Below are 26,776 nucleotides of genomic sequence, written 5' to 3'. Positions count from 1 at the left end.
GTCTCATTTTATTTCTATTATACCTACTTTTCTTGGGAAAAAAAATTGTTTACGTTCTTAATGTTGCTTGCATAATTTTTTTCCCAAAATTATTGAAAATATCATAATTTTTTTTCCTTCTATTCACCTCCATTAACTTCTATAGTTTGTATATTACTAGGTGGCAATTTTTGTAACATTAGATATAAACTATTCCATTCGTTGGATAGATATTCCCTCTAGTGTTTGGACCCCACAACTACATGGGATCCATGCATTACAAAGGAGAAGATGCATGTATTTGATATATGAGATACCTTCTCCTTACATTTGAAAAGGCGAAAAAAATAAACTTTCCCCACTTATTTCTGTGGGAGGTTGGAAGAGCTAGACCTTTTGGGCCTTACTCGAAGAGCCTAAGAAGCCCAATAAGCCCACTCACCAGTTCTAGGGTGGGCCATTTGGTTTCCGAGGAGGAGCGAAGGGCCGAGGAACCCACCCAAAAGGGAAGCCCGTGAAAAGGAAAGGTTCATGATTGTGAATTAATTATTTGAACAATGTATAGTAATTGGAAGTATCTTTTTTTTGAGAAAATAATTGGAAGTATCTTGATTTGCTATGACATTCTATTATAGATTATTAGATTCATATTTTTCTTCTAGTGCATATTTTATGCATTCATTTGCAACGATGTGTGAATTCTTTAATTTCTATAAATTTTTATTAAAGTTTAATATAAATTTATATATTTTATGTTTTCGAATTTGAATATCATTAAGATGAGAATTGAAGACTATAGGTACTTTTTATGTTAATGGACTGAGGCCTGTTCTGCTGGACTCTAGCCCGTTCTGCCGTGGGTCAGAGAGTTGGGCTTGTCCCACTATTCTAGCAGGACCTTACTAAGGGCCAGTTTGTGTACAAGTTCCCAAGAATAAAGACAACAAATCAAAGCGTTAGTATACGTTTTACAGATTTAACAACGAATGTCTTACGGCATAAAAGTTAGTTATAACAGGTTTATTGACATGTAATGCAGATTGTAATATTGATATGGGTGTTTTTTATGAGCCTCCAAGAAATGGTCCTACGCTATGGGAATAGGCAAATGCCCAACAAATGTAAAGGCAAATACAAAAGGTTTGTGTCACTTCATTTTTACTAGCAACAAACTTTTTAAATTTATCGTTTGAATTATCTATCTTTATAGTTTAAACATTAAGGTCACATGGCGATCTGGTCATCACGTGTTGATGTTTTGTTTATAGAAAGATACCATAGCTCAGGGTTTATAATACATTTGTGCAGCACCATTAATTGGCACCTCCCCATGCACAAAGGGTTTGGGGGTCTAGGGGAAAATGGTTCAAGTTACGGAGTTAGCAACATGTTATAATTATTTCTCAAAAAAAAAAAATATGAAAAAACATTTTTTTTTTTTTTTGAGAAAAAATTAACAAAAGCACACACAAAGGAGAGGAAAAGAAGTTTTAACACAAAAGTACACTACAAACTCTAGTCAAAAATTATTGTAATAATGACAAACTGTTCCTTAAAGAATATTTTTTGTTGTTGCAGTGAGAATCCTTCTCATTTTCTTTTTCAAATTAAAAGAGAGAAAACTTTATTGGATATCAATAGAGGCAAGGAATTTTATAACTGAAATGGTTCAACCGTTGCTCATCAGACGTACAAGGTTTGAATAATGTGCATATATATATATATATATATATATATTTGATGATTTGTATGAAAATTGCGTAAGCATACATTTGTTTATGTGTTTAAAAGTGTTCACTAATTATTTCAGAAAATAACAATGGAAAAAGAAAAAAACATTTCTTTTTTTTTTTTTTGATGCGAACTACGACAATTTTATTAAGAAGAAGAAAACATTACATCAGAAGCTACTAACTGCTCCACAAAAGGAGGACAAGTTCCTGACCAACTGAAAGAAAAAAACATTTAATTGAAGGTGGATTCGCTAAAGAAGGAGAATGTCAACTTAGGTGCGGTTTGGATAGCTGAAATGCGTTCAGTGTTTTCAGCGTCCCCCCCCCCCCCCTTTTTTTCCAAGTCGTGATTGTTGACTTTTCCCTGTGAACAGTGCACACTAAGTACTATTCACACATTTAAAAATGATTTTCCTATAGTGTTTTCAGTTTTTAGTTGTATCCAAACGGACCCTTGGTCGTTGTCTAATTTGGTTTAAATGTAAATTTCTATCAAGCAAAGAAAATCAACTTTTTCCTCTAAAGACTAATATTTACACATCTACAAAAAAAAAAAAAAAAAAAAAAAAAAAAATCAAGACTAATATTTACAAATCTACAAATAAAATAAAAAATCCATGCAAAGCACGGGCCAACCACTAGTAATTGTAATAGTAGACAACAAACATATAACTTACAGATTTTACATGTTTAAACATGACAAACCCATCAAAATAATGTTACGCATTGCACGGGTTAGCGACTAGTATATATATTGTGAACATAATAATAATAATGATAATAATAATAATAATTGTAAGGATTAGGGTCCAAAATAATGTATTGGGCCTTGGGCCTTGTACGAGGACACTAACAAGTCCGAGGAGAAGCAAATAACTATTAAATGATCCCCAGTGAAAGTCTAATAAGTAGGAGACAAAGGGAAGGAGATTCGAGGAGGAATCTCTCCTCGAACATGACGAATTTAGTCCAAGTATGTACTCTAGCAATAGAAATGTGCCCCATGAACATGTGAAAGGGAAGAAAATTCAAAATATCTAAGAAAAAACTGCTACCACCGCATTAAATGCACTGCAACTACTTTTCTGGCCGCATTAATGTGGAGAGGACCTCTGAACAGTGCTGCCTTGACTACCATAACTCACAAATGATTGAAAAGGGTGTCTGATGGGGGGCACTCAAGTAGAGTCTCAAATGCTCAACAAGTGTAGGGTCAAGATGATTAGAAATGAGTTATATAATGTGAGAGAATCCCTATGAAAAGGGGATCAAAAAAATAGAGAGAGAACACTGTAGCAATCTAAACTGTCTCAGTATCCAACTATGATCATTATACAATAACTGTGACCTCCTCAGACAGAAAGTCCATTGACGTCAATACCTCTTATTTGTGCTTGAATGCCATTTAATCCTATACTAGCCGTTGTCCAACTCATTAAGATCTAGTTTTTTGACCCATTCTCTACAAATTCATTGTATTGGGCTCATTGGGCCAAGACTTCATATATTTTGGGCTTGGGCCTCAAATTCTTAGTCCTTACAATTGACGCTGTTTGTGGGGAGAACTTGTGCCTTAGCGAGTGCAACGATTAAACATGCCGGGATCAGGTCCACACCGAATAGAGCCTACAGGTTCTCAACGATAGGACAACTTTCTCAATCTTGAACGGGAAAGAGATCAGGACAAACATCGAGAAGGTAGTGTATGTACTACCCATACAAGTAAAAGCCATTCTAAGGTGAGAAGTCACATATCCCAAAAATAGGACGATAATAAAGCCCTACAACAGGAGATTGACGATTTAAAAAGGAAACTACGTCGTGCGCAACGGAAGCGTTCCCCTTCCAGTTCAGACACTAGTGATGAAGGGGACGACAATTATAGGCAAAGGTCAAGAACTCCACCAAATGAGACATTTTCTTATGAGGAAGAGCATTGTTAGGATTAGTACCCTTAAATCCTATTGTATGATGCTATGTATGATATTATGTATGACATTATGTATGACATGATGTATGATTTAATATTGTAATTAATAAAGTTGTTTTATTATTATTTGAAATATTGGCAACATGAATGTTCGAACATTATCATATAGTCCATGAGATGCATAGTATGTGATTTATGTGAAAAGTTACAGAAGATATAAATCACAGGTTCTTTGTAAACTCAGAATTTTAGTTCATAGTCGGTGATGAAATTGGGCATTTCATCTGCGAAGACTATAACATATTAACTAAGATGATTTGTCTTGATCATGGAAGTGGTGACTTCTAGTTGATATGTTGATATGTTTTAAGAGTTAAGATATATTGAACTGGACCGCTGTGAGATTTATTATTCTCCTAATGACTGTCAACTGGATAATAAATCTCACGACTTATATTTGCATGAACTCTTAATCCTGGGAGAATAATGGACCTGATCATGAAGTGTAGGTTGCTTTGATATATCAGGAGTGAGATCTAAAGTTACGGTCAAAACCTCAATATGTTGGGCAGCCATATTTAGTGTTGATGGAACATATATTCTTAAGATGAAATTCATAGTCTCTTAACAGAGATATAAAATATTTTCTTGAGATAAGTTTAATGGGTTCAGTTATTCAGAGAGTTAGGCCTAATCACTTTAGTAATAAATTACTAAAGTATATATTTATGAAATTGGATTTCATAAATATGTGGTGAATAACTTAAAAGGATTAAACCGGGTACTCAAGGATTAAGATGTAATAATTTACAAAGCGACAGTCTACTTTCATAACTTTGTATTACTACGAATATTTTATGAAGGGGTTGCATGTACAATAAAGTTTTGGGATATAATTTATTAATAAGGTCTAAAGTGCAATTATATTTATATAGTGATATTAAATATAATTAATGGTAACTTTGGACTTGTCAAGAGTTGACAAAAAAGCCCAAGACCCATTGGAGCTAGTGTCTTATTTGTTCCCTTTTGGTCCCACTCCAAGCCACATACTAGAGCCTAATTGGAAAAGCCCAAAAGGCCAGCCCAATTAGATAATTAGTTATGTGAAGAGAAACATACAGAATTTTATTAACATGAAATGGTTTGTATGTAGAGGTTGGACACTCTAATTCTCAAGAACATAAACACATAATTGATTGAGAGACCACACATCTTGGGCATTAATGGAATTGGAGTGAAGATTGAAAGTGTTCCCGAGTACTCTTCATCTTCGGTTTTGAAATTCACTGCACCAAGGTAAACTATCTTGTTCTATATTTTGAAACATACATAGTGCATGTTATCAATTCTGAATGAAGTAGATCCGTTAATTTTCTGCTATGTATGTTTTGTATGTGATACAAACATTTGATTTTCCATCAAGCACCACCATAAACGCAGCTACAGAAGTCCGTCCCGTAAAGGTCTAGTGAACGACGCCATGAGCAAGGTTCTGGATCGAATCTCCAAGTCATCTTTCACACGCAAGATAGAAGGGGCTAAGCTTCCTTGGTGATTTCATCAACCTACTTTTACTATGTACAACGGTCAAACGGACCCCGTAGAGCACGTAAGCCAATTTAACCAGAGGATGGCCGTCCACTCCAAAGATAAGGCTTTGATATGCAAAGTATTTCCGTCCAGCTTGAGACCGATGGCGATGAGATGATTTGATGGCCTCAAGCCAAACTCCATAAACTCCTTTAAGCAGCTGACCCGGGCCTTTGGCTCTCACTTCGTCACGAGTAGCAGGGTTCCTCGGCCCTTGGATTCCCTTCTGTCTTTGTCTATGTGAGAAGAGGAGACCCTAAAAGCCTACTCGGACATGTATTGGGAGATGTACAATAAGATAGAAGGTAACTATGATGATGTCGCCATCAGCATTTTCAAGAGCGGCCTCCCAACTGAGCATGGTTTAAGAAAATCCCTAATAGGGAAGCTTGTCACCAGTCTGCGCCAACTTATGAACCGGATCAACAAGTATAAAAGGGTCGAAGAGGACTAGCAGTTGGGAAAAGGTAAAGCAAAGGTTGTCCCTCACGAGAGGAGGGACTTCAGGTCGGATTGATTTAATAACAACAATCGACCGAGGAGAGACTTTGCAGGGCAATTCGAGTTCGCCGACGCGCAGGTAGTTAATGTTGTGTTCTGAGATCCGATACATTAGGTTCAGGAGAAAATCAAGAACGAACCGTTCTTCAAATGGTCAAATAAGATAGCAGGAGACCCCATGAAGCGCAACCAAAACCTGTATTGCTAATACCACCAAGAACCGGGGCACACCATTGAGGACTGCCGGAACTTGAAAAACCACTTGGACGAGCTGGTCCGAGAGGGGAAATTAAGGCACCTCTTACATTATTCTAGTGGTCGACAAGGACAAGCGAATACTGAGACCCGGAGAGACACCTCTTTAAGACCTCCGATAGGCACGATAAATGTCATTCTTGCTGCTCTGGGAAGGACCGGCACCTGTCCTTCTAGAGTAATGTTTGTGTCTCAGCTTCCCACCAAACATGACTATTGGGAGTCCAAGAAGGCCAAGAAGATAGCTTCACCCGTGCTGGGCTTCTAGGACGAAGATAAGGTTGGAACCATCCAACCCCACGATGATGTTCTGGTTGTTATGCTCAGGATTAGAGGATATGATGTGAAGATAGTACTAATAGATCAGGACAGCGCTGTGGAAGTAATATACCCTGACCTGTACAAGGGCTTGAACTTAAAACCTGAGGACTTAACAACATACGATTCCCCTCTGATAACTTTGAGGGGAAGACCATTACTCCAAAGGGCCAGATCAGACTGCCCATACAAATAGGTTCGGATGTGGTGGAGGTGGATTTCATTGTAGTTGACACTTATTCACCCTACACGGCCATTGTAGCTAGACCTTGGCTTCATGCCCTGGGTGCTATCTCTTTTACCCTGCACCAGAAGGTGAAGTACCCATCGGAAGGCCAGGTCAAAGAGATTATAGGGAATCAAACCATGGCCAGGCAATGCATGGTGGCCGCCATCTCACACCAACCCAATGTTGAGCCCTCGGCCTCCACCGAAAGGGGCTTATAGCAATCAGCCACCCCAGCATTGCCCGGTAGTGAATCAGCCAATGAGGCAAAATGCGAGGATCTAGAAAAGGTTTCTGTTGGCATTGATCCAAAAAAGTTCTCTCAAGTCGGCTCGGAACTACCACCCCAAGAGAAAGAAGAGCTAATTGGTTTTCTCAGAGAAAACGTGGACGTGTTTGCGTGGGATGCCTATAAGGCCACAGGGGTTGATCCGAGCTTCATCTGCCACCACCTAAACGTTAACCCATCTGTTACTCCTAAGAAGAAACCACCCTAGTGTCCGTCAAAGGAGCATGTCAACGCTGTTAGGGACGAGGTGATGAAACTTAAGAAAGCAGGGGCTATCAAAGAAGTTTTTTACCCTTAATGGTTGGCCAATATTGTAGTGGTGAAGAAAAAGAGCGGAAAATGGCGAGTCTGTGTAGACTTCACGGATCTGAATAAAGCCTATCCAAAAGATTCATTCCCTCTGCCTCGGATAGATCAGTTGGTGGATGTGACAGCTAGCCATCCTTGGATGAGCTTCTTAGATGCCTTCCAGGGATATTATCAGATACCCCTAGCCACCGACAACCAAGAAAAGATAGCTTTTGTTACTCCCATTGGAAACTACCATTACAAGGTGATGCCTTTTGGTTTGAAAAACGCAGGATTCACCTACCAGAGAATGATGACCAGAATGTTTGAGCCATAACTGGGTAAGAGCATTGAAGTCTATATAGATGACATGGTGGTAAAGAGTAAAGTGGTGTTCGAACACGTGAGAGACCTCGACGATGTCTTTGAAATTCTGAGGAGACACAAGTTGCGTCTCAACGCGTCCAAATGTTCATTTGGGGTAGGATTAGGAAAAGTTTTGGGCTATATGGTGACCCACAAGGGAATTAAGGTCAGTCTCGATCAAATTAGGGCTGTCAACAGTTTGCAGCCACCTCGGAATCTTAAGGAGGTCCAAAAGCTTACCGGCATGATTGTTACCTTAAACTGTTTTATTTCTCAGTTGGCGGATAGGTGCAGACCTTTCTTCCTCTTGTTGAATAAATGGAAGGGATTTGAATGGAATGAAGAATGTGCTTTGGCCTTCCAACAACTTAAAGAGTATCTGTCTAGGCCACCAATCATGTCCAATCCTACGGTCAACGAAGTCTTGTTCGCCTACATTGTTGTGGCCTCTCATGCAGTAAGCCTAGTGCTGATACGAATGGACAACGGTGTACAACGATTAGTCTATTACGTGAGCAAATCATTGCATGAAGCCAAGACTCACTACCTACCACTAGAAAAGGCCATCCTAGTGGTGGTTCAAGCTACATGAAAGCTTCTCTATTACTTCCAGGCGCACACAGTTATTATTCTAACACAACTCCTGCTCAGGTCCATACTTCGGAGTGCTGATTATACAAGGAGAATTGCTAAGTGGGGCACAATTCTAGGGGCTTTTGACATCAAGTACATGCCTCGTACCTCCATGAAGGGCCAAGTCCTCGCGGATCTGGTGGCTGAATTTGCTGAACCCTTGCTAGAAGAAGAAGTAGGGGTGCAAGGCATGGACGAAAAATTAGTTAGCGCAATCTCTTTACCAGGGCCCACATGCTGGAAAGTATATGTTGATGGCACAGCAAACCAAAGGGGCTCTAGAATGGGGCTAATTCTGGTTTCCCCTAAAAGGGTTACCATCAAAAAATCACTAAGACTGGGCTTCTCGGCTACGAATAATGAGGTCGAAGAAGGAATGTCCATGGTTCAAAAACTGGGCGGAAAAGCGATAAACATGTTCTCGGACTCAAGATTGATTATTGGCCAAGTAAATGGGGAGTTAGAAGCAAGGGACGAAAGAATGCAAGAATACTTAGACCAAACTAAATCCCTACGATCACGTTTCGATTCTTTTAGCTTACTGCACATCATTAGGAGTGGAAACACACATGCCGACTCTTTGGCCACGCTTGCCACCTCCTCGGCTCAATTTTTACCTCGGGTCATCCTTATGGAAGATTTATACAAACCTTCAGTGACGAAAAGAGAAGTGGTCCATGTCCACCATGTCAGAGTGGGACCCAACTAGATGGACCCTTTGCTACTATTTCTAAAAGAAAACATCTTGCCCGAAGAGAAGAGCGAAGCTGACAAGATACGAAGAAACACTTCTCGGTTCTGGTTATCCAAGGACCAGAAGCTGTATAAACGCCCCTTTTCTGGGCCATACTTGCTTTGCGTGCACCCCGAGGCCTCAGAACTAATCCTAGAGGAATTACACGAAGGAATTTGTGGGAGCCATACGAGAGGCAGGTCCTTATCTCATAGGGCCATCACCCAAGGCTACTGGTGGCCAAACATGCAGAAAGAAGCACATGAATATGTGAAGAAGTGCGACCAGTGTCAAAGGTTTGCGCTAAACATACATCAACTAGGAGGGATCCTCAATCCACTGTCCAGCCCTTGGCCGTTCGCTTAGTGGAGCTTGGATATCATCGAGCCTTTTCCCAAGGCAGTAGGGAACAAAAGGTATCTGCTTGTTGGCACTGACTACTTTACTAAATGGGTTGAAGCTGAACCTTTACCAAATATCAGAGATGTGGACATCAAAAAGTTTGTCTGGAAAAACATTGTTACCCGGTTCGGAGTCCCTCCTTCCCTCATCTCGGATAATGGTCTCCAATTTGATAGTAAGGCCTTCAGGAGGTACTGTTGTGAACTGGGGATTACGAATAGATATTCTACCCTAGCCTACCCCTAGGGAAATGGGTAAGCCGATGCTACTAACAAGGTCATAGTGAACGGACTTAAGAAGAGGTTAGATGACGCGAAGGGAAGATGGGTAGAAGAACTGCCATATGTCCAGTGGACGTATCGAACCACGCCCCATAAATCAATAGGAGAGACCCCTTTTTCAATGACTTATGGGGCCGAGGTTGTTATTCCTCTGGAAACGGGCTTTCCAACACTAAAAACCAGCTAATTATGTTCGAGCAGCAACAATGAGCTGCTAGAGAAAAGCCTAGATCTTATCGAAGAAAGAAAGGAAAGGGCAATGGTTCAATTGGCCTACTACCAACAAAAACTCAAGTAAGGGTATGATGCCAAAGTAAAGCTAAGGCCACTAGTGCCTGGGATTTAGTGTTGAGGAAAGTTCTGAGCACTGCAAAAAACCCAGTATGGGGAAAGCTGGGACCAAATTGGGAAGGACCATATTGCATCACCTCAGTTGCTGGTATTGGGGCATATTTTCTAGAAGATTTAGATGAGAATTTAATACCACGCCCTTAGAATGTAAGCAACCTGAAAAGGTACTATTATTAATGAAAATTTCTTTTATGAATAAGTTCGTTTGTTGTATAAAGGCATCGTGCTTCTTGTCTCTCAATCTATTCAAATATTAAACAGAATCCAAGTCCTGCATGGCTCCTCGGACCACAGGTTTAGGGGAAATTAATTGTTTTTGACATCTATTTAAGTGTTAAACAGAACCTAAATCCTGCAAGGCTCCTCGGACCATAGACTTAGTGTACGGCTCCTCGGACCACAGGCTTAGGGGAAATTAATTGCTTTTGTATCTATTCAAGTAGTAAACAGAACCTAAGTCCTGTATGGTTCCTCGGACGACAAGCTTAGGGGAAATTAATTGTTTTTGACATCTATTCAAGTATTAAATAGAACCTAAGTCCTACATGGCTCCCTTTCGACTCCCTGGCCTTGGTCGCCAGCTTGGCTAGATCCCTTCGTGGTTTCAGTTAAAAGGATAGCATCTAGGATAGCCAAAGGTTGCTCGAAAGATTTAGGGGCATTAGCAAGAGGAAAGGAGATAGGAGCAGGGACTTCCCGAATCTTTGGGGGATAGAAAACGCTTCCAGGCAACCTCTAAACAGAGTCTGCAGGGACACCTGCAATGCTGAGGGCCCTGTCCCATGTCACGCTGCAGTAGTCCCTACATACCTCTGATAGCTCCTCAGTAAGCCTTACTTGACGTTTCTTCCATGCTAAGTTGGTATGCAGCTCTCTTCTCAGTCTCGGTTGCTTATTTGGCCAGCTGGGCTTCCTCCTTGGCTTTTTGCAACGCGGCTTTGAGATCTAAGACCGACTGCCTCTTAGTGGCTAGATTAATCTCAGTCACGTGCAGCTTTTGGCACTTGTCCTCAGCTTGCTTCTCCGCAGTTTTCAAACCGGCCTCGGCACTCAAATGGGCTGATTGCGCCTCCTTTAGCTTCTCAACCATTTCATATTGTTCCTGCTTAATAGCCCTCTGTGTTTTCTCAGTCTCGGAGCGAGAGAGGCCTTCGGCATCGGCCCACTTACGAGCGTCACGGTACTACTCCTCAGCCTCAAAAATTTGCTAAGTAATTTGCCCAAAGATCACAAAACAGAATGAGTTAAAATAGAATACGATTTAGAATTTATGTGTGTAAAGGGACAAGCTGCCTTACCATCGTAAGGTCCTTTTTCAGGGACAGGAAGAGATCATTTTGTGAGAAACGCCTATAAGCGTCCATGTCCTTGGGAAGGAGCATGGGTTGCTCCAGGGCTTCGGCAATGTATCCAGCTCGGCCCCTCTGATATTCTCTGACAGAGGCATTTCGGGGAATTGGTGCCCCATCCATCTCAAGCCAAGGGCTCCATGTATGCTGTGTCATGCGCATTTCAGCTCTGTCCTGCTCCTCACAGCTGTCCATGGACTGGGACCCCTTGTCCCGAGGCTCCTAGATCACCTTTTGATGTTTTGTCCCCTACCGAGGACCCACCTCGCCTTCCTCGAACGACTCGGCTGGCCTTTTCTTCTTCAAGTCTGGGTTAGGCTTTAGGTCGAGATCGGCGGGGACTTGTGGAGGGGGAGGAGGAAGATTAGAGGGAGCTTGGGATTTAGGGGGTGCCTTCGAGGTTGACCCCTTGCCCTTGGCAGCCATGAGCTCCCTTAGGCTCTTATTGCCTTTATTCAAGGCCATGCTGTCTTCCTCTCCGTCGGAAGAATTATCCGGGCAGGCGATCACAAGAATGGGGCTGCGAATGCCGGAATTCCTGTCTGACTCACCATTGGCGTCTGAGAGGTTAATTAAAGGAGCCACTGGATTGTTTTCTTCGAAGCGAAATTTTTCTATCTCCTCCTCTAATGAAAGGCGAGATGAGGCAATCTCCTCTTCAAGAAATGCTGCTGCTTCGGGAAGGTTTTGTGGAGGTGGTTGTGCAACTGGTGGAAGGTTTTGTGGAATTGGCAAGGCAACAAGAGGAAGATCCCTTCGAGCCAAAAATCCTAGCTTAGAGATATCGATTCGAGCTAACCTTGAACTCCCGGCTTTTATCGCTTGGCCTATGTCCTGGAAGGTGCGGGATAGAGGCTCGTAATCCAAGATCAGGTGAGCAGCTCGCAGTTGTTTGTCCTCGCTCACAAAAATCTCCGACCTCAGAAGGTAATTAAGGGCCTGGACGTTGGTATAACTGAGCCGGGGAGCAACATGAGCTTTATTTGCAAAACATCTGAGAAGGAAATCATGGTCAGATCGCCAAAAAAAATATTTTCTACCAAAAGAAGATGAAGTATCAAGTAAAAGAATAAAGCTAAAAGGCTAAATCCCCTTCCAAAGGGACTGATCCTAAAGGTACCACACCTGGATCTCCTGCCCGAGTTGCACAATGAAGACCGTCGCTCCATTCCCCTGAGGCAATCAGGTAGTCATCCTTCATTCGCTTATTGGACTTGAGGAGACAGGATATTAGCCTAACGACCTCGGACCGGGATTTGAGGTAGTAACCTGCATTGGCAAGCTTGTGACACTCATACATGTGAACCACATCGTGCCACGTGAGCCCGAAACCCATCTGCTAGTTCAAGGCATCTACGCAGCCCAAGACCCTAATAGGTTGGGGGTGCACTGATAAGGGGTCAACCTATGGTTAATCAAGTAGTCCCTGGTTATCCTACCCATGGGAAGCATCATTCCTCCCTCTATGAAAGCAATCATAAGAATGACGACTTGACCCACATCTTTATCAATCAGTACTCGGTCCGGGGGCCAATATTCTAAAACCAGCCCCTGTGGAATACGGTACATAGCCTTAAAGCCCTCCATACCGGCCAGTGTGTCTACTAAATGCTTGAATCTACCCATCTAGATAAATTGAGAGGCCGAGGAGAAAAGCTGAGAGGAAAAAGGGTAATATAAAGAAATGAAAATTTACGGGTACTCGTATGACAATCTCTGAAACTTTCAGAGATTTTTTCAAAAGAAAACTTCTTACAGGAAATGACTATGAAAACTCAAGAGTTTGGTGCGTTTTATGAAGATTGGACGCTGGAGTTCTCTAAAGTTCTTAAAGATTCATAAAAAAGAGAGGAAAAAGGGGGTTCTTTCAAGGCTTTATATAGAAGGAGAAGATGGAAGGGAGTACTCCCGCTCAAAATACTAGAAGAAACGTCAGCCATTGGATCTGCATTTCGCCGTTGGATGCGGGGGACACAAAGCCGCCTGGAGTAATTAATAGTGCCTCGTAGACTACGAGGCGTCAGAAACAATCATGAGGCATATAAAACCGCACTCCTACACGTGTGAATCAAAAATTAGTTGATCTTAAAAATCAAAACCCTACTTTTTCTCCTCGGATGAGAGGGAAAAATCAGAATTTTGAGGGCCTATTGTAGGGACTAGGGCCCAAAATAATGTATTGGGCCTTGGGCCTTGTACAAGAACGCTAACAAGTCCAAGGAGGAGCAAATAACTATTAAATGATCCCTAACGAAAGTCTCATAAGTGGGAGACGAAGGGAAGGAGATTTGAGGAGGAATTCCTCCTCGGACACGACGAATTTAGTCCAAATATGTACTCTAGCAATAGAAATGTGCCCCATGAACATGTGAGAGGGAAGGAAACTCAAAATATCTAAGGAAAAGCTGCTACCACCACATTAAATGCACTGCAGCTACTTTTCTGGCCGCATTAATGTAAAGAGGACCTCTGAACAGTGCTACCTTGGTTACCACAACTCACAGAGGATTGAAAGGGGTGTCTGATGGGATGGACACTCAAGTAGAGACTCAGATGATCAACAAGTGTAGGGGCAAAATGATCAGAAATGAGTTATGTAATGTGAGAGAATCCCCATAAGAAGGGGATCGAAAAAATAGAGAGAGAACATTGTAGCAATCTAAACTGTCCCGGCATCCAATTGTGATCAATATACAATAGCTATGGCCTCCTCGGACAGAAAGTCCATTGACATCAATACCTCTTATTTGTGCTTGATTGCCATTTAATTCTATACTAGCCATTGTCCAACTCATTAGGATCTAATTCTTTGACCCATTCTCTACAAATTCATTGTATTGGGCTAGTTGGGCCAAGACTCTATACATTTTGGGCTTGGGCCTCAAATTCTTAGTCCTTACAATAATAATAATAATAATAATAATTATTATTATTATTATAGTTGCTACATTTTAAAGTTTCTAATTGTAAGCAATGAATTTGTCTTATTTTTAAGTAATGAGCTTAATTGAATACCCTTTTGGTTGGTATAATGCAAATAACAACTGCAGGCATGAACAATGCAAACATTTGGAAGGGAGCAATTCAAAATGCAAACATTTGGAGTGGAGCAATTCAAAATGCATGAACAATGCAAACATTTGGAGTGGAGCAATTCAAAATGCAAACATTTGCGGGAGAAGACCAAACATTAATTAATAGTGTGGAACTATGTATTCATATAAAAATATATATATATAAATTAATTAAAAAATGAGCACTTGTTCATAGCCTTGTTTTTAGTTCCTACATTTTGGGAGGAGTCAATTTAGTCTCTGTTATTTTCAAGTCACAATCAATTTAGTGCCTACGGTTAAATGACTAGCAGAATTTGCCTACATGGCAAACGGAATGCATATGTGACATAAATTAAATTAAAATATAAATAAACGTGTCTTAAGCGGCCCTTCCACCACTTTTATTCCCTCTTTACCCTCACATGACCCAATTATCAAAACCCTCCTCCTTGATTTAGTCAGAGTGTCAGACCCGGTGAATTCAAAATAAAAATCCCCAAAATGAAATTTCGAACCCTAACCCAAGATGAAATCCTTTTGTAACTCACCCATGTCCATACCTTGATTTCTTTGCTTTTTAAAGAGTGAAGGGACAAATCAAAATTTGAGAAACACAATTACTGGGTACTTGATTTCTTTGCTCCTTTTTAAGTTTTTAGTTTTTTCACAGAATTAGTGATTATGGTATAAAACTCAATTTTCGGTTATTTGTTTGGTTGGTTAGTTTGAGTAATGTTTTTTTTTTTTTTTTTGAGATGTGGGCTACCCATCCATTGTGGATGGGGGTGCCCTTTAACCCAAGGGCAAGGGGCATACTGAATATTGACTCCATTTATTGGACAAATCAACATATTAACCACATCCCACCTAGGCAATCTCAACATACATTCAACCGCTTTAATGCTCCAACTTGGTTACAAGCTTATGTTACAAAGCTCGGCTAGTTTGAGTAATGTTGTTGGGTGTTTTTGATATACGTGTGGGTGAAAAAGTATATTGAAATATGTGTGAGGTGGTTTAAAATGTGTGGAAATGTGTTAGAACTTACATTCCAAACAGGGCATTATTTATCAATACAATTATGGGTTTCTGTGGAGGTATAGGAAAATCTTTCCAGTAATTTTTGAATCCTGTAGGTTTTTCAAATTGAGGTATAAACTTTGTTAGTTGTGTTAAATTAACCAACTGGAGGTTTTCAGTGCAATAGGGCTGAATTTTGTGAAATCCTAATTGAAGTGGACCAAGAATTATGCTTCTTTAAGTTGATGAGAAAGCATAATAAATAAACTACTGTGAATTCTTATGATTAAATATATGATGTAGGATGTCTCTGTGTGTATGTGAATTCTTAGGATTAAATATTTACCTTATTGGCAAAAAATTTGCGATTGAACATGTAATTAAAACTAAATTGGGGTCTGCTACATTGGGTTATTTATTTACTGTTTCTACAAAGCAAGTTTGATGGAATATTAGTTTATTGGTACTGAACATGTGCTAATAGTTTAAACTTGAATAGAATAACATCTTATTGGTACTGAACATTTGCATTACTTTGGAGTGTGTCAAAGGTGTCTATTGGTACTGAACTGATCAAAGTTATGTTATTTTAATAAGCCAACTAACATTGTAAACTCTCAATTGCAGGTTGATCGCAAGTGTAAATTTTTTCAACTTAATGATGAGATATGTAAGCACGGCAAGGTGCTTGTTCCATAGCAAAGGCAGAGAGATTGTGTCTGTCTCTCTCTCTCTTAAATAAGTCTTCTTTTCACAGAAACCTCTTACTGCACTTGCCATTCAGCTTTGAACTTCTCTCTTTCTCTCTCGTTTCGTCCATTTGATTGCTTAGACACTTCTCGAAATGAGTGAACCGCGTGGACAACCACCAATTCTTCGACGGAGGAAGAACCATGTCCCAGATGACATCGTACTCAACAACATCCTTACAAGGGTACCGGTGAAATCATTGATGAGATTCAGGTGCATATGCAAATCCTGGGACTCCTCAGTTACCACTCCTAATTTCATCTCCACCCACCTTAACAACAAAAACAGAGATCTCCTTCATGATAATAATGCTAGTGGTTATGTGATACATGTGCCGTGGCATCCTTTTTCTTCTGGCTGGTCTGTACGGTTGCTGTTGACTGCACCTTTGATAGGATTTATGAGACTGGAATTCCTTCTGATTTTGGGCTTGTCAAAATAGTCGGTTCCTGCAATGGCTTATTGTGTCTCACTGGTTTTAATCCCAGTAATGATAAATATTCGTGTCCTCATCCCAGTATTGATATATATTTGTGGAACCTCAGCATTAGAAAATTCAAGAAATTGCCTGATACTTGCTTAGGACAGTTAAGGTGTGTTAAACTCGGATTTGCTTATCATTCTGAGAATAATGACTACAAGGTTGTCAGGATTTCATTATCTCCTTTGTCTGGACATGAGATTGAGGTGTACACGTTAAGTTCGGATTCATGGAGAAGGTATGAAATTTTGTTACCAACCAATGTATTGATCTTGGATATAAGTTTTTATTACCCATTGGTTAGTGGAGATTTGCACTGGATGGCATATATTAATGGAGAGAATCGCAGGACAGAAACTATTATGGCATTTGATGTCAATAGTGAGAAATTCAGAAAGCTAGAACTGCCTGATAATTCTATGATTTCTAATGATAGATGTCTTGCATTATTCAAAGGGAAATTGGCTTACATTGAATGTGGACGTATTCAACCATGTGGCTTCATCCAATACTCCATATGGGTGATGAGGGAGTATGGTGTGGTTGAGTCTTGGCATAAAATTTTTGTTGTACCATTTCTCCAAGTAACTTCTTGCATTGCCTTTACTGAGTATGGTTCACTTCTGGTTTGGTGCATCGATCATCAAGTAAAGAACAAGGAATTTAAGTTTCTTTTAATTGACACTGAAAATCTACATGAGAAGGAACTTGATATCCAATTTCCTTCAATCGTAACTAATTTCATGGACAGCCTTGTTTTACTTGATGGAGCAAACATGGTATCTTACTAAGCAGATGGTGGCATGCATAAAGAAGTGAAGTCATTTGAGGTATGGATGATGTGAAACCCATGTTATTCCTTATTTAGTATTAGGCTTGATAGTATTGCTAAAAGCTTGATTTTTATCCTAGGTTCACATTATCCTTTTGTGGCTATTATAAATTAGTATTTTTGTATCTATATGTGAATGGTTGTTGTGGTATGACGGTTGTTATTCCTTTAGTGTTACTGAGAGCTAGATTATAGCTCTCCTGACTTCAATTTAAAAGAAGAAATGACCACAAAAAAACATAACTGAATAAAAGAAGCTCTAAAACTGAGAACATTGAAAAGGAGTAAGAAAGTCCTTGTATAATGACCAGGATGCCATTCCAAGGTATGTTCTTACTTCTCCGGGTCAAGCTACATGGTCTTTGTTGGTTTGTGAACTACATTGAACCTTAAATATTAACAATAAGAAGCTAATTTATATGGCAGAGAGTTGGTTCCAAGACAAGCGATCTTACTATATCATACTATCTCTTGCCTCTATGTGACGTATCTTGATAATGAATGCTATTTTATCATGCTTAACTGGGTTCAATCACATGTTTATTTTCAACTGATGTGTATCAACATGTTTAGGTGCTGAAATGTTGTGCTTCTGTTAGTACTATTGTTCTTTATGCTAAAGAAACATGCTATGGTCTATACTAATAAGAAATTTGTTCACTAAACTGCAGTTTTGAGGTTGTTGAAAATAGCTGAAGTTCTTTTTTTAGTTAAAGGCTCTTCGATAGGATGTCTGCCATAGGCTGCTTCCCCATCTTCCTTTTCACTGATCCCTTTCTTTCTACGACTTTAATCATGCTGTAAATTTTTCTCTCTTGAAAGCTCTTCTCTATATCTCTAGTGTACTAAAGTTGTACCTAATTTTTATAAATAAATCTGTACTTCAATATAAATAAATTATGAATCATTTTGATGCATCCTCACTCTAGCTTCATTTTACACTGTTACGGTTAACTAATGCGTTTAACAAATATTGCTCAAATCTACTGAAAAGCTTAAAGTTTTAGGTCGTCAAGCCTCTTTTATGTTTTTATTTTTATTTATTTATTTTTTTAAAAAAAAACCTTGGTCTTATTTGTTGCAACTCCCCATATAGTTTGAACCTTGGCTTCTTACTAATCCCCCAAACCATCTTATCTTAAAACCTCTGTTGCTGTCCTGAAAGTTGCTGTGACTTGTTTCTGCACAATTTGTTAGACTTCTTTCCTACAAACCCTGATATTATGTTCAAATACAAGCTCTAAACCCTTTTACAGTTTTAAGCCCTGAAATTATCATTTATTTTTATCCTTGGCAACTTCCAATCATCAAAGATACAGCCACCACTGCACTTTCACAGAAAAAACTAAGCCCCAGAATAGTTACTATTCATTTTAATCTCTAACAACACCCCCCCCTCTCCCCCCCTTCCAAAAAAAAAAAAAAACCTTTCACCTTCACAAACCTATTTATTGACATTTTTGGTTGGCATTTTGGTATCAATGAAACTGTCAACAGGATACTTAGTAACATCCCTATCAAATCATTAATTCAGTAACTCTGGAATATACCTTTTCTTTCATGCCAGAGCCAAGAAGTTAAATGTTATTTGAGTCTCACTGCACACTTCTAGGCAGCATCACTCAATTTGCCCATGCTTTCCTACGTTAGTTTGTGATTAGAGTTGTTTGTCCTTTTTTCTTGTAATCAAACAGTCATTTTTTCCAATTGAATAAGTTCTGACAAAATGAAAGTTAAGACTTACAAGTGATTGATTTTGGGGTATCTCTTAACCTAAAGCTTCTTGGAGCAAGTTTATTTTCTTCCCCAAGTGTGTTTGATGCTTTTCTGTTGAGTGTGCTGCATGGTTGTTTGATGGATGATGACCTAGAGATAATCATGCTTGTAGTTGAAAGAAAATAATGGCTTCTCAGAATTTTGAAGTTTTGTACTGAAACTAACCTAGTGGTTGAAAGAGGTACCAAGCTTGTTTGGTGAATCTGGTATTTCTGACGATCCTTTGGTCTTGTAACCTGAAAGAGTGATTTGTTATATGTATAATAATATTAAAATGCCTAACTTCTAATACAGTTGTTGAAGTTATATATATATATATATATATATATATATTCAATAGGATTTGAAACTTTTGGTGTCCGCTCCATGATGTTGCTCTTCATTATACGATCAAGACATCAATTGGTTCTTTTTGGTGTAACCAGAATTAGAACTTAGGTTCCTTATTTAACGACAATAAATTAGTTGGGCTAACTGGAATTCACTGAAGTTATATATAGTTAGTTGTTGACAACGTAGATTTTTTATTAGACACTTAAATAATTACATTAACCTTCATGTTTGCTATTAGAGACCATATATTGCTTGTATAATAGCCCTAATTATCATATTTCTTTAACATTAAGTCTTTTTAAGCATAACTAAAGGTCAGAAATCTTTGATTTTGATTGTTCCTGCACACTAGCCCATAACGGTAAATATAGAGATCAGAGAGAGATTATGAGAGAAAGAAGCTCATGAGTGGTGGGGAGCAGTTGGTATGTGGAGAGTGCCTGCTACGCAATCTGAAGATTTTCTGTGTGTGTGTGTGTGTGTGTGTGCAGTGGTTGGGAGAGAATTGTGGACAAACTGAGATAGGATGAAAAATGGACAGAAAATAACTAAGACCAAAATGAGTAGAGACTTGAGTCACCCTCACCATGTCGTTTAAGCTTTCCCACTGCATTTTATTACACCACAAACAAAGAGGATCATTTTTTATATATCAAAATTTTGTAGAGCAGGTTGATGTGTACATCTTTTTTTATTAATAAAACCAGGCCTCATATTATCTTAATTTGGTGTCCTTTGCTTATTCTAAAGTTAAAACTAACACTTTTAACAATAATATAAATGGATAGATTTTAGCAGAACAAGAAGAAATTTTACTGCCAAACAATGGATTTTATTAACTTGTTAGTAAGTATTTTGATTTTTGCTTCCCCCTCAAATGACAGTTGCATCTTCAGTTAAATTCTCACATTAGCAACCTGGTGTGGTTTATTGAAGGATGAGCAAAGGAAAAATACAATGATAGGATCCCTGTGATGCAAACTAGTAGCTGTAGTTTATACATGCATTCTCAAATTTTGATTGAAGTTTCCAGATAGTATGAATTTTATTCGCCCACATTGAAAACTTTATGTTTTGCACTCATTTTTGCGGAAGGAAATGCTTGGACTTTCGAATATTACGAACTATCTACTTTCACATTGAAGTTTCTTCTTCTAAGATATTTGTGTGCGTGGATGGACACTGATAAATGCCATATACCAGTTTACTGGTTTTTCTATCATTTCAAGGTTTTTTTTTTTGGTATTATTTCTTAATTTTAAGAGCTAGCTTTTTATATAATATCTGCGTGTTACTCTTGTATTTACAATGTACTTGGGTTGCATTCCTTTCATAGTGCTTTTTATTTCCATTATTATTATATACCAAAAACAGTCCTTCATACTTGCCTTCATTTTGCTTTTGAAGATGCATGACCATATAAACCGGGAATTTTTTATTCCATCAATTTTCTTTACCATATAAATTGGGAATTTTTATTCACGTGCTGGATGAATTTATCATTGGGAAAAATGGTGGAAATGGATTTTGACTTGCAATAGCAAATTTGGTAGTCATATTGGCATCTTTAGTTGCTTTGTTATTGTAAAGTAAGGTCATTCTTCTTCTTCTTCTTCTGTTTGTTTATAGATGAGTAAATACACAGCTCATGGACCCACATGGGATTGAACCTTTGAGTGTCAAACGCTCTGTTATCGCTGAGTTTCTGTGAATGTTCTGTTATGTTCTTTGATTATTTTATACACTATACAGTGTAATTGTTGAATGTTATGTTTTTATTGGATTCATATGCACAATACTGTATTGCCGAATTTGTGTCATGATCTTGTTTTAGTGTGAGACAATTTGGAATAATTTTATTTGAAAATTGGTGTTGTTTTAATCTTATGGAATAAAATGGAAATGGAAATGGAAATTGGCTCTTGATTCTAATGCTGTTTATTTTCTGTCAATTTTGCTATTTTTATAAACTTAATCTATATATTTATATTTTGATTCATTATTACATTAAATATGACTTCACCATGGTTTGACCTCCAGTTGAATCCTGGACTGGGCTTAAAATCATGAATCTATTTTTTTTTTTTGGTTCTTGAAATGTATGGTTTCAATGCCTAATTCTTTATTTCCCATTCACATTTTTTTGTTTTTTTGTACAGATGACCGTGATTTCTTTTGTGGGGGAAAATCTTGATCTGCTTCATTACCTTCAGTTGTGCTTTGCTTTGAGGCTATGTCTAGATTGAAGTTAATTTGGGTAAAGAATGAGATGGTTTCAGTGGAGGGAGGGGGGTTGGGGGAGATAGCTGGTATTCTGGTGATTTGAATTTAGTTGCCTATGTATTAAGTTGTATTCAGAGGCAATGTTACTCTTAGCACTCTTTTGAACTTTCCAACCTTTATTGTTCATATGGCGAATGTAAGTGAATGAAGCATCTTCCAGTAATCTTAAATGAAGTGTCCTCCAATAATCTGTTGTAAAAATACGTGACAGAAGTATAATTGAGTTTAACGACTCTAACAATCCTAACACTACTGTATATTTGGACTGCGGTTTTTTCATTGTTTGGAGTGCATTTGGTTATGCCAATAGGTGTTGTTGAACTTTTGGTGAGTTCAAATGACAGTTGCATCTTCAGTTAAATTCCCCCATTATGTAACCTGGTGTGGTTTATTGAAGGATGAGCAAAGGGAAAAAAAACAATGATAAGATCCCTGTGATGCAAACTATTTGCTGTAGTTTATACATGCATTCCTCATTTTTCCAACATAACCTTAAATTTTCATTCTCCCCAAAATTGGGGAGGAATAAGAGGGAATGAAATGAAGTTTAATGAAATTTCCAATGAAAATTCTAAAATAAACCTAAACATTCTTCTTTTTAATTTAAAAATAAAAAAAGAGGGTATAATAGAAATTTTATTATAAAATGATTCATTTCCATACATTTATTGTGGGCACTAGAAATATAGTTAACGGGCTCAGCCAATACTTGGACTCACAACCTATTTGTATTGTGGGTTTTGGGTTTCCTACTATGGGTAGTTCCTTACTCAAAGACCCAAATGCTTCACTCTAGTCCACGCTTACTCCACTCCTTTTTCTCTCTGAGTTGCTCTCCTTACTTCTGATACTATTATCCTTCACTCTCTCTTCTCTCTAGAATTGCCAACCCCCACTTCTCAATCTACTCTCCTATTTATAGCTTGAGATGAGTGGAGGTGTTATGATTGCTTCCTTACTCGTGTGGATGGAGGTCCAATTCCATTATTGATAACTGGATGTTTCGTCGGGAAAGGTGGTAATGGCATTGGAACTGATTCCCACTTCCAAAAGACTGCTCGGCAGCGATATTCCTGAAGGCACTACCGGGCAACCGAGTATAGGGTATCTCCGAGCAATGATACCCCCAACCAAGTTAAAGACGATTAGGAGGGCTTGCCCTTGGTACCCAAGACAGGGCAGCCTCATTTCAGCTCCTGGGCCCAGATTGGGCCCTGAGATGTTTGGATCTAGGCTATAGGTCCAAATGAGGATGGGGTGGTGTACTAGGCCGCCAGGCTAGGTCCCAAAGCCCAATGGGCCTGGGGCCCTGGCCCGTACATTTATAATTCCCAAATAAGGCGATTTTACATTTTATTCATTTATTTTAAAACATCCAAACAAGATTATTTGATTCAATTTGACTAATTTCTTTTCCATTCCATTACATTCATTACTATTCCTTTATGATTTACTTGTTTCATTCCATTACATTCCTTTATTAACTCCCAAACAAAGTGTGAAAATGTGGATCAACGGTGCTTGCACCAAATGGGATCTCCTTGCCCAAAATTAAGGAGTGGAAAGTAGAGCAACATTTTCAATCCTATATGTTTGAGTGTCCAAGTATGTTTATTTATCAGGAGGTAAAAATACTTTTCGTTAAAAAAAAAAAAGGAGGTAAAAATACTAATGACTTGTGCAAGGATGTTAATAAATTTCATATTCCACCTTGTTTATAAATCAATACAATTCAACGTCCAAGTAACCAACCATCCAGTGTGGAGATAGGATTTTAGTTTAGGGCCAAGATCAAACGACTAGCTTGCAAGCAAAATTAATATAAAAAAATAATTGATATTAACCAAAATAAATATAACAAATTTGTTCTTCACTTAATAAATTTCTTTTTTCAAAAAATTTAAAATTTTACCATCACTAAAATTCTATTTCCAAAGATATTTAAAAAGTAGTAAAATTAAAATTTAATTCTTATAATAATTTTGTATTTTAAATAAAACTACACATTACATATTGTCCCTCCCACAAGTGACAATTTAACCTAATCAAATATAAGTTGCATTTGGGATTAGAGTTTAAAGTCAGCTTATTTTACTATTTAATTTATTTTTACTATTATTCATAAGTCTTATTTTACATTTTAGTATTATTCATGAGTCTCACTATACTGTTTCAGTAAACTTTACTTTTATCTACAATATTTTTAGCAAAAAGTTTTCAGTTTCAGTTAAATAAGATATTCTCAAATGAACATTACAGACCCATAGTCATAATAATTTTGCTGAAAAATAAAATAATAAGGTGATTTAGGTGATATTTTCAAAAAAAAAAAGGAAAAAGGGAAAAAAAAAGTTGACTTATAAAACACGCATTGTGAAAATTAACCTAATCACAAACTGTGTTAAAAGGGCTGTTTATGTTTGTGCTCAAAGTATTCCTCGCTCAGTGTCTCTTTGAGCGTCTCTATTTGTACCAGATGAGAGAAAGTCGTCCACAACCACTGATTCTCCAATGGAGGAAGAACCATCTTCCGTATGACATTGTACTGAACATCCTGGAAAGACTACCCGTGAAATCAGTGATAAGATTCAGGTTTGTTTGCAAATTCTGGGACTCTTTAATCACCACCCCATATTTCATCTCCACCCACCTTAATTTCAACAACAAAGAGTCCCATGATAATGCTAATGGTTATGTCATACACATGGGTTCTTCTCGGTCTTCTGACAGACAAGTCTGTACGGTTGCTTTAGACCGCACGTTTGATAGGATTTCTGAGGTTCAAATTCCCATAGATATTTCTCTTGATTCTGTCCGAATGGTCGGTTCCTGCAATGGCTTATTGTGTTTCGCTAAGCATGGTTCCCGTAAAGCTATATATTTTTGCAATCCTAGCATTAGAAAATTCAAGACTTTGCCTGAACCTTGCTTAGGCCATTTAAAACATGTTTCAGTTGGATTCGCTTATCATTCTGAGAATAATGACTACAAGGTTGTGAGGATTTCATCTTCTCCTTGGATGTCAATTGTCTCTCTGCCTGAGATTGAGGTGTACACATTAAGTTCGGATTCATGGAGAAGCATTGGAATCGAGTTCGCAACCAATGTTATAGTCTATGATTATAATTGTCGTTTGACAATCCCATTGGTTAGTGGAGCTTTGCACTGGCTGGCACATATCAAAGAAGGAGAAGAGAAGCAGGGCATTGATATTATTATGGCATTTGATGTCAATACTGAGAAATTCAGAAAGCTAGCAGCATTTCCTCATGTTTTTATCGAGACAAATCCTTGTGACAGATACCTTACATCATTCAAAAGGAAACTGGCTTTCATTACATTTGGAAGTAGTGAACAACCTGGCTCCCCGTGCTCCATATGGGTTATGATGGAGTATGGTGTGGTTGAGTCTTGGATTAAACTTTCTGTTATACCGTTTGAAAGAGTACCTCGTTGCATTGCCTTTACCGAGTACGGTTCACTTCTGATTTGGTCCAGCAACGATCAAGTAGAGAATCAGGGATCTAAGTTTGTTTCATTTGATGCTGAAACTCTACATAAGAAGGATCTTGATATACAATATACATCATTTGCAGCTACTTTCGTGGAGAGCCTTGTTTTACTTGATGAAGCAAACGTGATATGCTACTAACCAGATGGTGGCGTGCATATAAGAAGTGAATTCATTAGTGGTATGGATGAAGTGAAACCCTTGTTAGTCCTTTTCCTTCAGTAGTTGGCATGATAGTATTGCTAAAAGCTTGATTTTTTTTGTTTGTTTTTTTTTTTATTTTTTATTTTTTTATTTTTTTTATTTTTTATAATTAAATCTATCACAGGTTTAAAATATCCTTTTGAGGCTATTATAAATTAGTAGTTGATATTTGTACGTGAATTGTTGCTGTGCTATGGATGGTTGTTTTTCCTTTAGTGTTACAAAGAGCTATATTATAGCTCTCCTAGCTTTAATTAAAAAAAATAAATGACCAAAATACAGAGCAGAATAATAGAAGCTCTAAAACTGAAAACGTGCTTAGCTAGGTTCCATCACATGTTATTTGTTAGGGGATGTGGATCAATTAATTTAAGTGCTTAAATATTGTGTTTCTGTTAGTACTATTGTGTTCTTTATGCTAAAGGAGCATGCTATGGTTTATAATACTAAGGGATTTGTTCACTAAACTTGTTTGGTTAATGAAGAGGAACTTGAAGGCATATTGAGGTACAGTTGTTTTTCTTCTGGACATTGATGGGATTTACCGACCCAATTTATTTATAAGAAAATTCGGTTGATGAAGCATCCATATACCACTTTAGTTTTATGTCATCCCAAGAATAATTTTGGGCCATGTTTGACTTCTTACATGGACATTTACTAGTCGTCTATGTATTCCACTAGAAGTGGTTCCTTTTTACTTTCAACATCTTGAAACTGACTGATATTCTAATTCTCAAAGTCTCTTTCAATAGCATGAATCCATTTTTTGTTAATACTAGTGAAATTCATCATGATTTCTCCTTTATGTTTGTGGAATAAAAGTTCTTTCTTTGAACAAAGAAAAAAAATCATAAATTCATTCCTAAACCTCTATTAGAGCAATAGAATCTCCGTATACCGTTGAACACTATCCTTTGACCTCCCAACTCTATACCAAATCATTTTCATACCCAACATTCTACATCTCTCAAACACCATACATCTCAAGCGATATATCAGATAACTATTTTCTGTTGGGAATTTTGTTTTGAAGTTAATCTGCCTAAGTATAGTCTCTCTTTCACAAATCAAAATTCTCTATCTCACTTTTGCTTCACTCTACCCACAAATGATGTAGCCACATACACCGATCCTCCAACGGAGGAACAGCCATCTCTCAAACAATGTCATGGTTGACATCCTGTTGAGGCTACTGGTGAAATCATTGATGAGGTTCGGTGTGTTTGTAAAAACTTTGGACTCAAACGCTACTTAGTAATCGTCGTAGCTGTCTATTCTTCTCTGATTCCTGCTAGAACCA

The 26,776-nt window shown here is 38.2% G+C and overlaps 3 protein-coding genes across 3 annotated transcripts; all 3 read left to right on the top strand.

Moving 5' to 3' along the window:
* Positions 1 to 7,482: 7,482 nt before the first annotated feature.
* LOC115985299 lies at positions 7,483 to 8,820 on the top strand. Its single transcript, XM_031108255.1, has 2 exons — positions 7,483 to 7,989; positions 8,092 to 8,820. The coding sequence occupies exons 1-2, from the start codon at positions 7,483 to 7,485 to the stop codon at positions 8,818 to 8,820; spliced, it is 1,236 nt and encodes a 411-aa protein (XP_030964115.1).
* A 7,327-nt stretch (positions 8,821 to 16,147) lies between these two features.
* Positions 16,148 to 17,325, top strand: LOC115985298 (F-box/kelch-repeat protein At3g06240-like). Its single transcript, XM_031108254.1, has 2 exons — positions 16,148 to 16,266; positions 16,449 to 17,325. Exons 1-2 carry the CDS (start codon positions 16,148 to 16,150, stop codon positions 17,323 to 17,325), a joined length of 996 nt encoding a protein of 331 aa, XP_030964114.1.
* A 6,909-nt stretch (positions 17,326 to 24,234) lies between these two features.
* Positions 24,235 to 25,410, top strand: LOC115985297 (F-box protein At3g08750-like). Its single transcript, XM_031108253.1, has one exon. The coding sequence runs from the start codon at positions 24,235 to 24,237 to the stop codon at positions 25,408 to 25,410; it is 1,176 nt and encodes a 391-aa protein (XP_030964113.1).
* The last annotated feature ends 1,366 nt before the right edge of the window (positions 25,411 to 26,776 follow it).

This window comes from Quercus lobata, chromosome 4 (genome assembly GCF_001633185.2).
Source record: "Quercus lobata isolate SW786 chromosome 4, ValleyOak3.0 Primary Assembly, whole genome shotgun sequence".
Lineage (NCBI taxonomy): Eukaryota > Viridiplantae > Streptophyta > Magnoliopsida > Fagales > Fagaceae > Quercus > Quercus lobata.
Note: the sequence above shows the minus strand (reverse complement) of the source record. Positions and strands in the feature narration are given on the sequence as shown.

Coding starts and splice junctions, on each gene's coding strand:
- LOC115985299 (XM_031108255.1), top strand. CDS start 7,483: ATGGTGGTAAAGAGTAAAGTGGTGTTCGAACACGTGAGAGACCTCGAC. Junction 7,990..8,091: donor TACAACGATTAGTCTATTAC/GTGAGCAAATCA, acceptor TATTACTTCCAG/GCGCACACAGTTATTATTCT.
- LOC115985298 (XM_031108254.1), top strand. CDS start 16,148: ATGAGTGAACCGCGTGGACAACCACCAATTCTTCGACGGAGGAAGAAC. Junction 16,267..16,448: donor AAATCATTGATGAGATTCAG/GTGCATATGCAA, acceptor CACCTTTGATAG/GATTTATGAGACTGGAATTC.
- LOC115985297 (XM_031108253.1), top strand. CDS start 24,235: ATGAGAGAAAGTCGTCCACAACCACTGATTCTCCAATGGAGGAAGAAC.